Below are 19,615 nucleotides of genomic sequence, written 5' to 3'. Positions count from 1 at the left end.
CGCATAATTAGGCCTATATTGATTGTTTTCTGTGTGAATCTATCAGGACTATTTTGTAATTGTAACACATTGGAAAGTTTGTAGCAGATCTGAATGTAGAGGACTATGCACCTAGAAAAGGTTCACTTTGCACAGTCTTCCCCTTCTAGGCTTTGGAAAATCCCACAAAAAATTGATCATCCACTCGATGGTCCTTGGTATGATCAATGTAAAGGCTTAAAGTACTTTAGAGGCACAGCTGATTAAACCTCTCCTTCTCTTTCGAATAGCGAGAGGAAGTAAAGATTGCCCCATGTGAAAGGGAGTCATCACTTCGGGCAAGAATGCTGCAGAGGTCCATTGCACCAAGTTGTCTGGAAAAATGAGGTATAGGGCAATTGCACTGAAAAATCCTGAAGTTCACTCATGTGACAAGTTGACGCAATCGCAACGAGGAAATTTTTTTTTAATTCATGAAACAAAATGTGTAGTTATAGCTCAAAAAGAATGAGAAACTTTAAGACCAAGATAAGGTCCCAGTGCAGCATAAAATGTTTGGCATGAAATGTGTGCCAAACCTTATATAAATCTCATCACAAAAGGTTATTTAGATAAGGGCGGTTGATCCATCAAACACAGATAGGTCAAAAGAGAAAGCAAATAACTTAATAGTGCCCACTACAAGGTCTTGTTGACCCAAAGTTAAAACAAAACCTCAGATTTCTTTGCATTTAGGGGGTTAGTCATGCGATCGCTGCTCAAGGCAGCTAATTTGACCCAGTGCCCAACACAAAATAACTTTTTGGAAGGGTCTTGGTGGCAAGGATGACATCCACCATTTCAGATAACCAATCAGCTTGATGAAACACATTCAATTGCTGCTGCTCAATCTTCATACATCGTTGGTGTAGATTGTGCATGTGCAGATTCAGCTGGAGGACAATACACTGTTACTGAGACAGGAGGTCCTCGAAAAGTGGCAGCGAGATGCTCATACCCATACCACGCTCCTAGCCTAATCCGGGGAACTAGGATTTGCACTCTGTCGTACTTGATTGAGGCCGGGGTGGGAAAGTATACAGAAGTTCTGTGTGCTATTCCAGCTGTAATATTTCTCTTAACTAGTTAAACTCAAATGCATTAAAAGATGTGTTCTCAATGGTGGTGAAAAGCAATAGTGACGGTACTACTCACTACTATAAGACAGCCACTACTAGCTCAGGATGTAGGTGCCACTGCCAAGGCACCACCTACTCAGTTTGTCAGCCTGGCTTTCAGGGACCTTGCCAGGAAGTTTACTATCAAGAATCCTTACGTGCCAATCACTTCCCAATGTGCAGTCTCCAGACACAGGACCCCACTCACCCTTGTTTGTTGCACATGGCGTTGGAGTTGTCCATGAGAATCTGCATCAGCTCCCCTTGATGAATGCAGGAAGACTTTTGAAGGCACAAAAACCGCACGCAACGCCAGCAGACTAATGTGAAGCAGGCCCTCCAACTTAGGCGAGTGTCCCATGATCCCTACTACCCCACATGACCTCCTAAGCCAGCAGACACACGTCCATCACCACCGTTCAAAGACATCACCCAGTTGCTGGGTTTAGAACAGACAAGATCTGGGCCAGCATGAGCACTCTGAATTTGTCCTTCAGCAGGAATTCAGAGGCTGCAAGCCCAGAACAAATCTGAGGCCCCTTTCATTTTCCCAAATAAGGAAATCGCAAGTATAACAATCTCCTACTCTTTCAGAGTCTAGAACCCTCATGATTGCACCTTTGGGGAGCAACAGCTCACCCCCTGCCCATTGGAAATCCACTACTGTGAGGGAGGAATAGTGGGGGGAGCAGAAACCAAATTTAGAGCATAGCCATTTTGAAAGATTTGCAAGACCCATCTGTCTGACCTGATAGATCGCCAACCTGGGAGGAAATGATGAATCTTGCCCTCCACCAGTGGAGCATGCACACCCTAGAGGCAAGCTGAAGTGGTTCAGTGTCCATTATAGCAGGGGAAAGGGTGGACCGATGCCACTGCTGGCCTGCACAATGCCTATCAGATCCAAATCCACATCCTCAAAAGGACAGGGGCACCTGCAGCGCCAGCTAGAAAGGCTGTCTGTCTATTTTCCTACCCTCTGGATTAGCCCCTGAACTTTGTAATTGTTGGGACAGGAACCATCTAGCAGGATTCAACAGTTCAACGCAGTGCACAGTAGTTCAACTGTCCCTAAGGCACTTCAATGCAGAGCCTGCCTTTTCACTGAAAAGGAAGGCTCCCATCAAAGAGCATATCCATAAGGGAATCCAGTACATTATCGGAAAATCCTGTGGAAAGCACCTACACATGGCGACGTACAACACTAATACGGACTACCTGCTGCAAGCAATCTATAGTAGCCAGACATGTACAGATGACATTAGGCAGCAACCTGTCCATCATGAATTGTCTGAGCCAAGGAGGCCCTATGGTCTGGAACTGCAGACAAGAGCTCAATAGTTTGGTCTCAGAGTGACCCAGCAAACAAACAGCATTTACAAATGGCAATGCTAGACTGGCAGATGAAAACCTGCACTTGCCAAATTCCTTCAACCTCTTGGATTCACGGTCGGGGGAAATAGCTGGAAATTAATTAGGATTCACCTTACTGGTAAAGAGATGTGCAATAAAATAAATTTGGAGTGGGGGTGCTTGGTGAGAAAATACAGGTCACCAGATGCAGGTCTGACATCTGGCTACCTGCCTATTCACAGGAAGACGAGAACAAGGCTTTTGGCAAGTAGCCACCAATGTAATAATGAGGGCATCAATAAAAGGTAGCAAGGACTCCAAAGTAGATGGACCAGGCTGTAGGATCTCTGTAAGGGTATTTGCTGCGGTGTCAATGGAGGGCTGCTACAAATCTATAATTCTAGAAACTAAGCAGCCCTCTTAACCACTGCCGATAACAAGGCATTCTCTTTAGTTGATGGCTCAAGTGGTGAGTCAAGCTCTGTCTTAGGCAAGATGTCAGGCCTACTAGCATTCTGTGTATCAATGTACAAGGCATCATCAGTACATTGAGGGGGAAGCAAGACTTCTCCAACATCAACATCTTAGGGTGCCCGCTGCTCTGACATAGGATCAGAGTAAAAACAAAAAAGATAATGGAGCCTCTACGGATATGCTTGACACAGCAGAGTCAGGTTGCATGATGACCAGTTGTGCTATTCTAACTTTGTAGTTTGAAATAGGTTGGTTCAGGATCTAACATTGGTATCGGCACCAGATCCTCTTCCAGTGCCAGCAACAATGGTGTATAAGAGACTGGTGTAAATCTCAACACCGCAGTAAAAGTCTGACCGCGTGGTTCTGTGGGGTACAAAGGTTCACCAGAGGCAGCAGTCAGTTCCTCAAGTATTTGCAGCATGGCCTACTTGAAGGCCCTGATCTGCCGGGGTAGGGGTAGAGTTTGGCTCCTGGGTAGTATTCTAATGTGAGAAATCTGCAGTTAGAAGTACCCATCCGCATTGGAATAATATCTATGTAAAATATACGTGAATAGATTATAAAGACTCTGCATTTCTCTGGCTGGTCTGAGGGGACGAGGCATCTTAAAGTGGTAACATAGAAGCAAACAACAAACAAGGAACTGGCGTATGTATATTGCACAATATATTTATACAACAAATTTTTGCGAGAAATGCATAATAGTTCAGTCCTTGTAATGAAGAAAACCGATCACAGCTATCGCGCGTTTCGTCACCACTGTGACTTTCTCAAAGCTTCTCGGTTAGTCAGATAGATGCTGGAAACGTCAGCAGCTCGGTAGTCACAAAGACAAATCTTCTTGGAGAGGCATTCAATATTTAAAAGATGAAATTTCGTGCCTTCCTTCCTATTCAGTCCAAAGATGAGAAATTTTGCCGCCGGAAGAGTTCTAAAAATGTGTATATTAACATTCAAAAGATTCCTTTTTTACATAGTCAAAACATTATTCATATTTTGAAATAGTGGTCAGTAGCTTAAAAAGGAATATGCTACTTACCAGTATGCATCTGTTCTTGGCATAGAGGGCTGCAGAGTGGAACATTTATGAATAGATCGCCATCTGGTGTTGGGCTCGGATGATTGCACTTGTTTTTCTCTTGGAGAAGTCTTTTGTGGTCACGAGACCGATGACTCCTCCTTTGGGTGCTAGTGCGCATGGGTATCGGCTCCATCCTTAGATTGTTTTGCCATAGTAGGGTTAGATGGAGTAGTATAACAGAATACAGAAAGAGATGCCCATGTAAGTGTATCTAAATAAGATAGTGTTGGAACAGACAGGTTTCCGGGGAGGCAGGGAGGGCATGTACCACTCTGCAGCCCTCTATGCCAAGAACAGATGCATACTTGTAAGTAGCATATTCCGTTCGAGGCATATGGGCTGCAGATGGTACATTTATGAATAGATTATACAGCAGTTACCTCCCTAGCGGTGGTCACCAGTGTCTGTTGCAACAGTTTGAAATAAAGTCTTTAGTACAGCATGGCCCACTCTAGCTTGTTGTGTTGCCTGCACAGCAACACAGTAGTGTTTTGTGAAGGTATGTGGTGTAGACCAAGTTGCTGCTTTGCATATGTCATCTAGGGGAATGTTTCCTAAGAATGCCATAGATGCCCCTAGTTTATGTGTAGAATGAGCTCTAGGAGGAACAGTTAATGTTCTCTTTGCTTTTATGTAACATATTTGTATACATTTTACAATCCACCTGGTAATGCCCGCTTTAGAGATAGGATTGCCCTTATGTGTTGGGGAAAACGCTACAAATAGTTGTTTGGTTTTCCTGAAAGTTTGTGTTCTCTCTATGTAATACAATATTGCCCTTTTGACATCTAATGTATGTAGGGCCCTCTCTGCTACCGTCTGTGGTTTTGGGAAAAAGACTGGTAGTTCCACTGGTTGATTGATGTGGAATGCTGAAATTACTTTAGGCAAGAATTTTGGGTTTGTTCTAAGAACCACTTTATTCTGGTGTAACTGTAGGAATGGTTCTTGTATTGTCAATGCCTGTAATTCACTCACTCTTCTGAGGGAGGTAATGGCTATAAGGAAGGCCACCTTCCATGTAAGGAATTGTATTTCACACCTATGCATAGGTTCGAAAGGTGGTCCCATTAGTCTGGTGAGTACTATGTTGAGATTCCAGACCGGGGAAGGTGGTAGTCTTGGTGGAATGACTCTTTTGAGGCCTTCCATGAACGCTTTAATTGCTGGCACTCTAAACAGGGATAGATGTTGCCTGTTTTGCAGGTACGCTGCTATAGCTGCAAGATGTACTCTAATGGAGGAGTAAGCAAGGTTATATTGCTGTAAGTGTAGTAAGTAGCAAATAATTTTTGTTGATGCGTCCAGAGGGTTGATGTTGTTACTGTTACAGTATACAGCAAACCTTTTCCACTTTGCTGCATAGCATGCTCTGGTGGTGGGACGTCTGGCTTGCTTAATGATCTCCATACAGTTTGGAGGTAAATTTAAGTACCCAAATTCTAAGACCTCAGGAGCCAGATCGCTAGGTACAGTTGTTTGGGATCTGGGTGCATTATTTCTCCATGGTTCTGTGTAAGGTGCATGGGTAAGATTCTTAATTTTTGATGTGACACCTGTGAGAGCTGCAGCAGCGTGGTGAACCACGGCTGTCGTGCCCACGTGGGTGCTACTAGTATCATGGTCATAGAATGTTGTTGCAGTTTTCGAACCACTAATGGAATTAGTGGGAGAGGGGGCAAAGCGTATGCAAATTTGTTGGACCAATTTATCCATAATGCATTGCCCTGCGACAGGTGGTGTGGGTACCTGGATGCGAAGCTTTGGCATTTTGCGTTCTGATGAGTGGCAAAGAGATCTATCTCTGGTTGTCCCCATCTTTGGAAGAATGGTGGCAGTATTTGGTTGTGCAGTTCCCATTCGTGTATTTGTTCCGACTGTCTGCTTAAGATGTCTGCTATCTGATTTTGAACTCCTGGTAGGTGTTCGGCTAACAGATAGATGTTTTGAGGAATGGCCCATCTCCAAATTTCCTGCGCTAGTCTGGATAGTTGGAGAGTGTGTGTTCCCCCCTGTTTTTGAATATAATACATTGCGGTCATGTTGTCTGTTCTGATCAGGACTGCTTTGTTGAGAATCTGCATTTGAAAGGCTTTTAATGCTAGAAACACTGCAAGTAGTTCTAGATGATTGATGTGCAATCTTTTTAGCTGTACACTCCTTCTTCCCTGTACTGTATATGTCTCCATATGCGCTCCCCATCCGGTGAGCGATGCATCCGCTGTTAGTATCACTTGTGGAATTGGTTCTAGGAACGACCGCCCCTTGGAAATGTTTGTTGTGTTCCACCACTTCAGAGAGCGATGTGTGCGGTCGTCTACCAACACCAGATCTGTAATCTGACCTTGAGCCTGATTCCACTGTGTTGCTATTCTTGCAGCGGACGCATTTGTAGTCTGGCATATGGTATTAGCAGTATGCAAGAGGACATCATCCCTAATAGCTGCATGAACACTCGCGCTGTTAGTGAGTGTTGTGGTTGGAATCTTTGAATCAATGTGAGCATTGTTTGAATCCTGACTGGATTGGGGTATACTTTGGCTTTTTCTGTGTTTATAGTAGCCCCTAGATATTGTTGAACCTTGTTTGGTTGCAGGTGGGATTTTGTGTAGTTCACCGTAAACCCTAGCTGGTGCAGTAACTGAATTGACTTTTGTGTGGTTTGAAGACATTCTTCTTGTGACTTGGCCTTTATTAGCCAGTCGTCCAAGTAAGGGAAGACATGTATTTGTTGTCTTCTTAGGTGAGCTGCGACCACTGCTAGGCATTTTGTGAACACCCTTGGTGCTGTTGTGACCCCAAACGGAAGGACTTTGAACTGATAATGTTGTCCTTCTACCACAAACCTGAGGTATTTTCTGTGGGCTTTGTGAATTGGGATATGAAAGTAAGCGTCTTTTAGATCCAGTGTAGAAAGAAAGTCCCCTTTCTTCAGTAAAGGAAGTACTTGTTGGAGCGTGACCATGTGGAAATGTTCCGAATTTATGTATGCATTGAGAGGTCTGAGGTCTAGTATTGGCCTTAGAGACCCGTCTTTTTTGGGAATTAGGAAGTATAGAGAGTATACTCCTGTTCCCTGTTGATGTTGTGGAACCTTCTCTATGGCATGCTTTTGTAGTAGTGATAGTACTTCCTGTTTTAACAATGTTAGATGATCTTGACTCATTGGACGCTGTTTGGGAGGGATGTTTGGCGGGGTAGCTGTGAGTTCTAGGCAATAACCATGTTGGATAATTTTTCTTACCCATCTGTCTGATGTGATGTTTTCCCAGACAGGTAGGAACTGTGATAGGCATCCCCCGACCGGTGTTATATGGTCTGGGGGGAGCTGTATGAAGTCACTGTTTTGGGGCAGGAGAGTTGCGGTTGTTGTTATTTCCGTGACCTCTACCTTTGTTGTTGTTACCTCTGTAACTGCCTCTAGAATTACCTTTGAGTGATGTAGGTGTAAAGGAGGTTGATTGCTGGCTTGTGCCTGTATTCTTTGATCCTCCTCTATAGGTGGACCTACGAAAGGAACCCCTTTGAGTTGGCTGTTGCAATGCTCCCATTGCCCATTGACTTAGCCGTTTCTGTATCTTTTTTCATCTTTTCTAACGCCTCATCTGTACTTGAGCCGAAAAGTGTTTTCCCATCAAAAGGCTGGTTCAATAAGGATGTTTGTACCTCTTGTTTGAACCCTGAGACTCTGAGCCATGCATGTCTTCTTAACATGATACTGGTGTTTATGGATCTTGCTGCAGTGTCTGCTGCGTCTAAGGCGCACTTAATGGAAGTGTTAGTTATTATCTTCCCTTCTTGTATGAGCTGATCTGCCTTTTTTTGATGATCCTTAGGGAGATGTGTCATGAGTTTTTCTAACTCATCATAATGAGCTCTATCATAACGTGCAAGTAGCGCTTGCGTATTAGCTATGCGCCAGCTGTTTGCCGCTTGGGATGCTACTCTTTTGCCAGAGGCATCTATTAACTTGGACTCTGTCAGGAGGAGGAGCTTCTCCTGTAGTTAATGAATTTGCTCTCTTACGAGCGTTTGTGACTACTAGCGAGTCTAGAGGTATTTGTCCCTTGATAAATATTGGGTCCTTTGGGGCTGCCTTATATTTTTTATCAATTCTTGGGTTTAATACCCTAGCCCTCACAGGGTCTTTGAATATTTCTGATGTGTGATTGAGGAGACCCTTAAGCATTGGTAGTGTTCCTGATGGTTTTTGTGCAGCAGGTAGTGTTTCTAAAAGGAAATCCTCTATTTGAGGTTCCGCAGGTAAGTCTACCTTGTGGTATTTTGCTGCCCTATTAATTAACTGTGCAAAACCTGTATTATCATCAGGTGGTGAGGGTTTTGAGGGATACAGTTCAGGGTCGCTATCATTATCTGACACTGCGTTATAATCTTCCCATGGGTCTGCGTTTTCTGGGACAGTGTCGTCATCATCCCTAGGAAGTTCCCCCTCCCCTGTGTCACTTTCTACATCTGTTTGAGGTGTAGATGGTCGTGGAGTGTGAGGAAGAGGAGAAGAGGGTGTCTCTTTAGGTTGTGGAGAGAGGGGAGGAGTTGTATTTGTCCCCATTGTTCTCTTTTTAGGAGGAGGAGCTTTGTCGTCCAACTGTTCATTCTTCCTCTTTTTAGGCAGTTTTGTCACCACCTTGCCAGTTTGCGGATCAATAAACAAAGTCTTTTGTTTTGTATCTGTCTGATGCTCCTGTGTCGGTACCGAAGTTTTTGGTTCCGAAAGGTGCTTTTGCTTCTGTCAGTTTGTGTTTTCGGCACCGAGTGTTTGTTCGAATCCGATAATTTCGGTGTCGAGGAAGTCTTCGACATCGAAGCATGTTTCGGTTTCGACATGGAATGTTTCGACTTCGAGCTTTCCTTGGAATGGAGCTTCAATGTCGAGGTCGACCGCTTCTCAGATCCAACATGGTGGGAGGCCGAGTGTTTCGGTTTCGTTGCCGAGCCCGAAGGCGGGTCGTCGGAAACTTTTTTCGGTTGTCTGACCGGGCTCGAAGGCGGGGTCGACACCAAACGGGGTCTGTCTTTTGGTAAGGGGACGTCGTCGCTCAAGGTTTGATGAACGTCGATTTCTTCAACGTCAGACTCGTCCGCTTCCGACCCCGACTCGTCCTCATATTCTTCTTCCTCTTCGGGGTGCTGGGCCTCGAACAGCTCCGGGATTGCCTCTGACTGCATTCTCGACGCCTAGTGTCTTCGGGCTCGACGGTTTCTAATCGTCGACTTGGAGGAGAATGCCGCGCAGGCTTCACAGTCCTTGGATTCGTGTTCAGGTGATAAACAGAGGTTGCACAACTCGTGTAGGTCCTTGTGTGGGAACCACACGCTGGACATTTTTTGAATGGAGTCCTTTCCATGGACTCCAGGCTGGACTACGTCGAGATAGGCCTCCCGGTCTCGTCGACGTAGAAGTTGGAAATTTTGTTGTTGACGTCGTAGCGCGTCGAAATGGAAATGTACTCACGCTCGATAACAATACCGTCGAATTGGAAAGGGAATACGCGCCGAAATATAACTTTTTTCTCGAAGTCTATCAGGAGCACTTCGATCCGCATCCGAACCCGATGGCGGAAAAAAACAATCTAAGGATGGAGCTGATGCCCATGCGCACTAGCACCCAACGAGGAGTCATCGGTCTCGTGACCACAAAAGACTTCTCCAAGAGAAAAACAAGTGCAATCATCCGAGCCCAACACCAGATGGCGATCTATTCATAAATGTACCATCTGCAGCCCATATGCCTCGAACATAATGGTTCATTCCTTCCTTTCCTATCCCATTTTCAATCAAGGAATTCGTCCTCCAAGATAAAGATTAGTAACCTCCTTTCCTTGATTGAAAATGGAATAGGAAAGGAAGGAATGAACCATTATGTTTTAAGCTACTGACCACTATTTCAAAATAAGAATAATGTTTTCAAAACGCGAAAAAGGAATCTTTTGAATTTTAATGTACACAAGTTTTTAGAACTCGTCCGGCAGCACAATTTCTTATCTTTGGATTGAATAGGAAGGAAGACCCGAAACTTCATCTTTGAATAATTTTGAATGCCTCTCCAAGAAGATTCGGCTCTGTGGCTACCGAGCTGCTGACATTTCCAGCATCTATCTGACTAACCAAGAAGCCTTGAGAAGGTTACGGTGGTGACAAAACGCACGTCGGCTGTGATCGGTTTTCTTCACTACAAGGACTGAACTATTATGCATTTCACGCAAAAATGTGTTGTATGAATGTATTATGCAATATACATACGCCAGTTCCTTGTTTGTTTGATTTTTGCTTCACACAAATAAATGTATACATGAATGTCTTGTGAAATAACGTCCATGGTTTTCAGAATTAGGAAGAATCTCTCGTCATCCTAGTGTTTGGTGTTGTAAAACAATGTACCATATTTGAGTTTACGTGAAACTTTAGGAGTGCTGGGGTTTTTCTTTTGTTATTTACGATATACAAGTCACTCTTGTCTCTTGTATTACTGATACCTTGGGTAGTGGGGTATCTGATCCTAAGGGGCACCAAATGTACACTGTGCTCCAAAAGATAAATGTGTACATACCAGCCCAGTTTTCTGTGAGGCTTTGAGGTGCGACTGTATCCACCACTATCTCGCTTTCTCTTTTCACATCTTAAAGTGAGTGAGGGTGACAAGTTACTTATTGGTGTTAATGTTTTGGCCTAGCAAAGCTCTATACTTGTAACTGAAATCTTATTAAAATCTACTTCATCATAAAAATGCCTAGAGAGAATCCAAGGGCACTAGAGAGAATCCAAGAGCATTACATTAAATGATGAGGGCTGAAAGCCCGAAACCAGTCCTAGGATGCTGGCTTCCAGTCCAGGGAGGACTAGGCCTGGCAGTTCGGGCTGGACTGTTTCCATTGGGCGCAGGGTCAAGACTGATTTGCATATGGCTGGGTCCAAACTGGAATGGCATGGTGAGCAAAAAAACAATGGATTTAGGCCCAGATCTCTGTACTGGGGTGAATGTATGACATTGTTCTGCATTCTGTCCATCAACTGTTTTTGCATTTGTCACCCCGAGTGGGACGGGTATGCCCAGACGTGGGTCCCGTGCTCTCCATGCCACTGGAGTCAACCTATCCTGGCTGATGAGGGCTGAAAGCCCAAAACCGGTCCTAGGATGCTTGTTTCCAGTCCAGGGAGGACTTGGCCTGGCAGTTCGGGCTGGACTGTTCTCCTTGGGTGCTGGGTCAAGGCTGATTTGCATATGGCTGGGTCCAGACGAATGGCATGGTGAGCAAAAATACGATGGATTGAGGCCCAGATCTCTGTACTGGGGTAAATGTATATCATTGTTCAGCATTCTTTCCATCAATTGTTCTTTTTGCATTACGTTAAATGGCACAACAGTGCAGGTTAAGCTCCCCGCGAATGGAGATACGTGCAGATTAAACCATTTCATTGTGACCTGCAGTGAGTCCTGATGAGACAGCATTTATGGTCATATCAGAAGATGCAAATGCACAGTAAGCAAAAATGGAGCTCAAAATGTCTTGTAGACACTGTGTCGAGACATTACTCTTATTGGAGCATTTCTCATGGGAACAATTCCATAAACTACTTTTCATTTGATAGCCAGGAATAATAGATATTTTGGTGTTGTCGGGAGAAGGAGGGATCGATTTTGCACTTATGGGTATGTTCCAAGATAAGAGTAGCCTGGAAAGGGATCTTCAGGCAGACACACACTGAATTCACCACAGATCTAAGGTGTGACAGTGTTGTATCTGACCATGTGACATCCAGGGTGAGGAAATGCCAAAAAATGACAGAATAACACAGACTGGAGACATTCGGTTACTGCATAGGACGGCTGAAAAAAGCAGTATGAGAAAGAAAACAGACTGACACTACTAGCTGAGTGGGATCACAAACTGTTTCACACATTGGCAAAGGAGAAACTCTCCTATAACGTTAATGTACAGAGTACCACCTTTGACACATTAAGGGATCTTATCTTTAAGCTTTATTGCACTCACTTATATTTAATGGATAAAGCACCCACCAATGATTAGGTCACTGGACTTCAACGTTTGGTGAAGAATAGGGGCAGATATCTTTGTGGTAGCAATGATGTGATCTACTATTAGTCAGCACTAAGCAAGGTACAGGCTGTGGGAGGATGTATTGCTCATCTGTTCATTTACCACTCCTCTGAAGGTGGCGCAATTGTTAAAGAACTATGGGAAAAAACTGACTTAGTCAGGGAGGATATAGTATCAAGTTAGCACAATGTAACATTGTAAGGAAATGCCAAATTTTGTATGGCCACCCGCTGGTTTTTGGACTACTGCTGCTGGTTTTTCGACATTGTGCACTGCGGCCTGCTAACCAGCCCTCAGTGCAAGTGCCCTGACACATAACTATGTCAAATTGGCTATAGCCAATTGGAAATGGCTAACTTACCTTTAAGTCTGCAGTATCTGGTACTCTGGAAATGGGGGTTGTAGGTTAGAGAGGTACCCCAGGGCTGCAGACCCTGGAGGTCCCCCACATACCAGTCCCCCAATCCGCTAGTGCAGACTGGTAGAGCAGTGGTGCACTGCTAGCCTGACTGCCATTGAAAGCAATTGGCAATTGTCACCTCTCTGGCACGCCTATTGAGTTCTAAGGCAGGGGGGCAACATATGACACAGGCAGGACATGTATTTTCCAGGCACCGACAGTAAACATGCAAAAGTACAATTTTTACTGAGCCGAGACTTGGTTGGTAGAAATGCAGTTACCTTGTTACAGTGTGCAGCTTTTGCAAAGCTGAAACCGTGGTGCCTTAAAAACCCCTGTGCCTTCACCGGGCACACATGGAGCCTTTTCCACGAGACAGCTTTCTGCCCTCCTGAAGAGATCAGGAAGGAGAACAATGAGGGATTGCAGGCCAGGGAGCGGTTACCTTTCTCCTGCAGAGTCCACTTGGGAGTTAGCCCCGAAACGCAGGCTTCGGAGGAGACGCCGCCTTATTATGACAGATGTGTCACACAAGAGCAGAGGGCTGCCCTACTGTTTAGGCAGACTGACTGGCACGGGGAGCAGAGAGGGGAAACTCTTTGCCAAGCGGGTTTCTCCGGGGGCGTGTAGCCCTGAAGTAGCCACATCCCAGGGGTGGGCTAATGAGGCCTGAACACAGAGAGAGGGGTTTCGCCATCTTGGGAGTGGGCAGATAGATGCATACTGGAGATAGCCAGATGCCACACTCCACAGGAAATGGTCACCAGGTGGATACCAACTGCAGCCTACCGTGAGGGCGTTTTTCAAGCATAAAAGGGCCATCTTGGCACCCAGACCTCAGATCACAACCATCCTGGAGGACCACCCTGTTGCACCGAGGGACCAGCAAATAGGCTGAAGCATCAGGACTGCACCTGTTGCACCTGGTGGCTAACGAAGAGAGGTACTATGCCTGCCATGTCCTGCACAAGAAGAAGCTGTCTCCAGAGCCCAATCAAGCCCAGAGACTTCAAAGGCCAGCTGACTGGCCTCCTGTTCGCAACAAGGTGACACAATATCTGAAGAAGCCTTCTGGGGCAAGTTGGTGGCCCAAAGTCTCAATGTCACTACCGTTGCCCCTGTGCAGGACCTGAAACAAAAACCCAAGCACAGAGACTCACCAGAGTTTACTGAGCCCGAGAGTGTTGTCGAAGAGCTGCTGAGACCATCATAAGGCAAGTTATCGACAAAGTAAGGATTGGCCTGTGCCTGCAACACAGGGCAACTGGTAGCCCAGAGGCAACTGGACTTTGGCCCGACCGAGGAGGCCATAGTGAGATGTTGACCCTGAAACCAGGATCCCGCACCATTTTTGTGGTCTAGGAGTGTCTGCAGGAATGCCCCCCCCACCTCCAATTGAAACCATGTCGCAACCACGGCTTCATTGGAGCACCTTCAACATTCTTCATCTCATGCATCAGGCCCAATCCAGAGGAATCCATTGCAATGTGAATAAAATGCAGGGGGTTGAGCTTCTTTTGTGGAGGTAACTATTCTTGAGGACCTGACAGACACCGCTCCCCCCTCCCCCCGACTAGCTCCATACTGAAGTTGGTCACCCTAAACACTTCTAACCGTTTGCATTGACATCCAAGTTTTTGTTGACAACGTTTTGTTGGATTTGCTAAGGCTTGTTCGCGGTTTGGATTTGCTAAGGCTTGTTCGCGGTTGAGTGTAAATGCTCTAATTTATCATGGCTTGTAAAATCCATATCTCTGGAAACCTCAGGTGGATCTCTTTCATTGTGGGGTCTAAATTCCTATAACATATAGTCTATCTTTTATAAATAGTTGTCCAATTTCTTCAATTGTCTTGCTACTGTCTAAATGCTGTACATTTGTTCCTCTGTGTAAGCCTTGCTGCACAATGCCACAGCTACCCAGTATTGAGACGAAACCGAATGGTCCTAAAAGGGTAGGAAAGTATAACATGGCAAGGTTGCAAAACCACACCTTATAACATTCCCCCCATTTCCTCACAAATTTTAGGTATAATCCTAAAGTGTTGATAATCCTAATTAATAAAACGCATCTCTTGTATAATGCAAGGAAATGTCCCTAAAATTTCAATAAACATTTTAACACATTAAAAATAGCCAATTTGTATTATGCCTATGACAACTGAGAAGTGAGTGCCAAGCCATCACTCTTTGCCAAAAAAAGAATTTCCCCTTCCAAGCACCCTCTTCTAAGTATATCTTGGTTAAACTAAGATATCTCCATCATAAACCTCACGGATACATCTGTGTTGTGCATTCTCCTACTGCCTACAATGATGTACCCTTAGCTTTGAAACTTTTTCTATATACCCTTCGAACTGAACATCACCACAATGCAAGTAGCTAGGTTTGTACTGTATGATCCACATATACAGTTAAACATTACTGCATTGTGTGTGTATTTGTAAAGTACAGGGTTCACCCGGCAGCTTCAAACACATCTTAGTATTTATTCTTGATCTAAGAGATGTGTCTAGCTCCTGGTCACTACTCTGTATCTCTGTACTGAGTTCTCCCTTATTCCTACAAGCCCTGCATATACTCAAGATATGCTCCTCAAACCCTACCCAAGTGACCAATCTTAGCATACTGTCTCAGCAACAATCTTAACATGGAAACATGCTATGTCATGCTTTTATATCACTATCCTTACTAATACTTCAATCCTCAAAGGCTTTTTCTCTCTATTACAGAAATCACATGTTAGGAATTATTGCCAACCTCTATCCCTTCACTAGGTTTCACGTTCTGACACAACCTCTTGGCAGATCACTAACTCCAGACTGTTGTTGACCCTCACACCTGCCTCTGGCCAATTGTCAGGTCTATGCCCTGACATGGAACTGAAACATTTGTATTATTCTAGGAGGTTGCCTTAAAAATTTAAGACAAAAGACCAGCTGTATTGCTGGTTGTGCTGAATCTACTGGCAGCAATCACCACTGTAGTTCATTACTTCTTTTCCGATAGACTAGCTAGTGTCGAATAGGACTTTCATTACCATGAAATGTTGTGCTTTGTTCCTTATGAACATATTTCAGAGTCAATTGTGGCCTTTTACATCAGGCGAAACATCTTTATCACAGATTGAACTACATTCTTTCTAGATCTCTCCAGCCATATGTAAAGTCTATCTTCCCACAATATTCAACATACTTCAGGATTAAATAGTGGATTATCAATCCTATGCAGCCCAACCCAGTTACATTTGAGTAGTCTGTGGTTACAGAGGTAAAAAGGGGCCACTGATACTTGTTGCTGCGCTACAGAAGCATGCAATCTCATCAAGGGCAGAATCACAAAAGGTAGCAAAGGTATTATTTTTGGAAGAGTCATTTGCCCCCAGACCAACCAGTACCATTCATCATTGCCAGGAAGACATGGCTAATTAATAAAGAGCTAACCCCACATATTGCTAGCTAACCCAAAAGAATGATATTGCTGCTGAAATTATCATAGTACTCAGGTGTATCAAATGTCCGTGTAATGGGTGTCAGTGTGTCACCAGCCATCACTTATCAACAGGGATCTTGACACTATCCTACAGGCTAATATGTTTTGGGGAGCCATAGTCTGGCATGCAAGTGTTTTTGCTAGAATGTTCTTAGAACGAACTTAGCTGCATGGTATTGGCTCTCTAACAATTATACTATATGAAGTCTTTGGCAAACTATACATTGTCTTTAAGTAGGCTGTCTAAGTAGTACATGTACTAAAAGGAAAGTTTCAAACATTGTTAATTCCTGCACAATGGTGTAAATAATTGAATGGATGATACATTTCTAGATTGAAAAACGTTTTACTAGAGTTAACTACAAAATAACTTTCCCCTTAAAATAGAATCTTTTTATCCTGGGTGGCTATAGATACTGACACACCAATATCCTAAATTCAAAGACTCAAACAAATAGGAAGTTGTAGATTTTAATCCTCGTTAGATGTGGAGATGCTGGAAGAAATGTTAAAAGTTTTAGCCAAAGCCCTAAGGAAGGGTTGTGCATGGTTGGTTTGTTAATCTTCATAGTCTGTTAAAGTTTTACATTAAACGTAATGGTCCTTATTAGCTAGTCTAGGTTTTCAAGACACTAGAACCATATAAAAGTCCAGTATTACTTTGAAAATCATTAAAGGAGGCAGAGGTGATCAACTATGACAATATCAGCAGGCGCAAACGGGATGCATACGATAAATGTTCTTACCTTAGCATGTAGAGGACAATAATAATAAATACTATAATAAGTAAAAAAGACAAAGCCACCATCACTGCTATGATCGGTGTCTCATCTGCAAGAAAAAAAAGAAAAATACATTATATACTTACAGACAAATCACGGAGTGGTTTGACAACAGTAATTGAGACTATGGTCTTGAAAATCAAGTTCAGGATTTGATGGACTCGTAAAAGTAAATGTGAATCTTCATTAGTATAGTCTGTCTACAGACCAAGTACAGATAGAGAGAGGGTAGGTACAACACCCTCGATCTCTGCTAAAAATTCAAAGACACATTAGACAGAAAATACATAATATGTTGGAATGGAATGTATCTGAACTACTATTATTCAATTCAAAGCATTACGCTTATTCAAAGTGACAATATTTGGACATATGACATTACTTTTAACTAAGGTGTTTTGTATTATGTAAATAATTATATGATTAATATAATATGTTTTCTAAAACCTACAATAGCAGGTGTACTACTTTTAGTACTGGAAATACAAAGGAAATACTTGACAAACAATAATTAATAAACACACTGACTACTATTCTAGAGGGAGCCATTAAATATGCAATGCCTTCACTCTTATGTCATTATAAAAATTTAATGCCTTCATTACATAGTTAAACTATATATATTATCAAGATTTACTATGTTTTGTTGAATTGTGCCAATGATCGGTATTTAGGTACATTCAGTCACTGGTAAAACCAGCATTAAAAATGCAATAGGTCTCGCAATTCATTAAGTTAAAGCCTTTTGCTTTGCTATACAATACCATTAGCAAAGAAAATGGCTTTAACTTAATCAAAGGCGAGACCTATTGCATTTTCAATGCTTGTTTTGAAACGCAGGAGCAGCAACATCGTTGTTGTGTCACGAGGGCTTTAAGTGGAAGCATTTTCAATATTATATACAAGCCAAAGTTACTGCTTATTTATCTTATGCAACTAACAACCATTGACAAAGCCAATAGTCCAGACTTCTTGTAGGTATGATCTTACTTGTTGCATCATATATCTGGATGCAATGACAGAAACAGCAAAATACAAGTCGGGCTCCACGCTAAGATAAGCACAGATTTTTAGCTTACGTGTTTTTAAGCCACAACCTTAATTACATTGGCCACACCCCTTTTTGAGACCCCCTCTGTTTTTCATCCCACTTAAAGCCCTGAGTAAGCACTATATTAATGCAATTTTATTGTCAAATAGCCAGAGTCAAACCTGCTATGCAATGATAGCGCTCATGTGTATTTGCTGAGACAGAAAGGCAGCTGCGATTACGGAAAGCAATAAAGACATTCAGAGATTTGTCAGGGCTGTAAATGTCCTCGCAAGAAGACTTTTTATTGCGGCGGAATATCAGGTCAGCAGCCCCAGCCCAATCTAGGGAGCCTTGTTAAAGCCCTCTCCGCCTAATAATCATTGCGCGCAGGTGCACTGTGCATCACTAATATCACATTAACTGCTGTTTGCTTTAGTGAAGCTTGTTACATATATTTAACTAACTTATGTAGTATAGCATAAACGAAACTGCTTAGGTTCTCGTGCCTAGAGTGAAGCCTGAGTACAGAGCAATCTGCAGCCCGCAGACCCCACTTTCATTTACACATCAAAGGTTAGGGCTTTTTCTTTAAATACGCCGCCTAAACTTCGACGCGACCTATCCCGATCTCGAGCCTTGGCCCACGTTCAAAGTCATAAGCGCGACTAAAAATCTGTATTTCAAAGCCCCTCCATATATGGCAGAGTCATGCCTCCTTGTGGAAGCGCAGCATTCTTTGGGTGGTTTTTCGTTTCTTTCCTTGCGCGTCTCTCGCCCTGTCAGTCCTTCTTTCGGCTGCAAATATTGCACATATCCCGGAAACGGCCTGGCCGAGGGCCAGTAAAGTCCCAGAGTGTTCCTGTGCTGGAAGTGCCGGCGGCCTACTCATCCTCGTCTGATTAAGCCAGAGGAAGTGATGGACCTGCCGCGCAAGAAACTGCCAATTAACTGCTTCCTTTCCTAAATATACCCGTCTCTGTTTAGCCAGAAAGGATTAAGCCCACAATGTTTGACGACGCTCTTTAAACCCCACCTCCACACTCTTATTTACAATCTTTGAAGGGTTATTTTGGCAGGCCCGGGTCCGTAAACAGCCAGGAGTGAGTTTACTTGGTTCATTATTGGAATGCTACCACCCCTAGTGGCAGCTGGCCTGCTTACCTAATCCGTGGGTCACCTCTTCGAATAACTCACCGCCGTGAATGAATAAGAGTGTGCTTTATAAACGCTTGACAACACACTTGTTCAATTTACAGCGTTCTCATTAACCGATGTTGCAATTTAATTATCATTTTATACAACTTAATTTACCAACCTCGGAGGGATAGAAGGGTAGCATGCCTCGCTGAGATTCGAACTATACACAGGTCACGCAAGTAACTTTCAGCTGGCCCTGCCCGCAGAGCTCTGTACTCAGGGCAACTCTGAATCCATGCGAAAACCACATATGTACTTGAGTAACAAGTAGGAAGACCAGATTTTCAAAACAAATAAGCTGTCGGCGTTGGAAAAAATATAGTGCATAGCAGATAACGTGTGGAACGCCGCAAGTGAGAGATCCAATCCCGGTGGGTGGGGCTAAAAGGAGACAAGGCGGCAACAAGGGGGGGGGGGGGGGACTAAGAAGCCTCCTTTTCAATCGTGAGCCTGCGTTTTGAATGCAGGATGACGCCAGCGAATGAAGGAGGAAGATGGGTGGGGCTTCAACTCCGCCTTCGAGAGCTTGGAATCTGTATTGATTCCAAGAAGCTCTCGTATGACGAGAGCAGCGCATGCGCGCTGCTT

At 43.8% G+C, this 19,615-nt stretch overlaps 1 protein-coding gene across 4 annotated transcripts in view; it reads right to left on the bottom strand.

The window, feature by feature from the left end:
* The window catches only part of PTPRA (protein tyrosine phosphatase receptor type A), a 724,758-nt gene that overhangs the window by 357,064 nt on the left and 348,079 nt on the right, over positions 1-19,615 (bottom strand). For all 4 annotated transcript variants that reach the window (XR_013608377.1, XM_078678706.1, XM_078678707.1 and 1 more), the window contains one exon: positions 16,762-16,846. Coding sequence is in view for 3 of the 4 variants with exons in the window: in XM_078678706.1 (XP_078534832.1) it covers positions 16,762-16,846 (85 nt within the window). In the remaining variant the exon portion in view is untranslated. The remainder of the gene's footprint in view (positions 1-16,761; positions 16,847-19,615) is intronic.

Source organism: Lissotriton helveticus, chromosome 2_2, assembly GCF_964261635.1.
Source record: "Lissotriton helveticus chromosome 2_2, aLisHel1.1, whole genome shotgun sequence".
Classification (NCBI taxonomy): Eukaryota; Metazoa; Chordata; class Amphibia; order Caudata; family Salamandridae; genus Lissotriton; species Lissotriton helveticus.
This window is presented reverse-complemented; position numbering and strand designations above follow the sequence as displayed.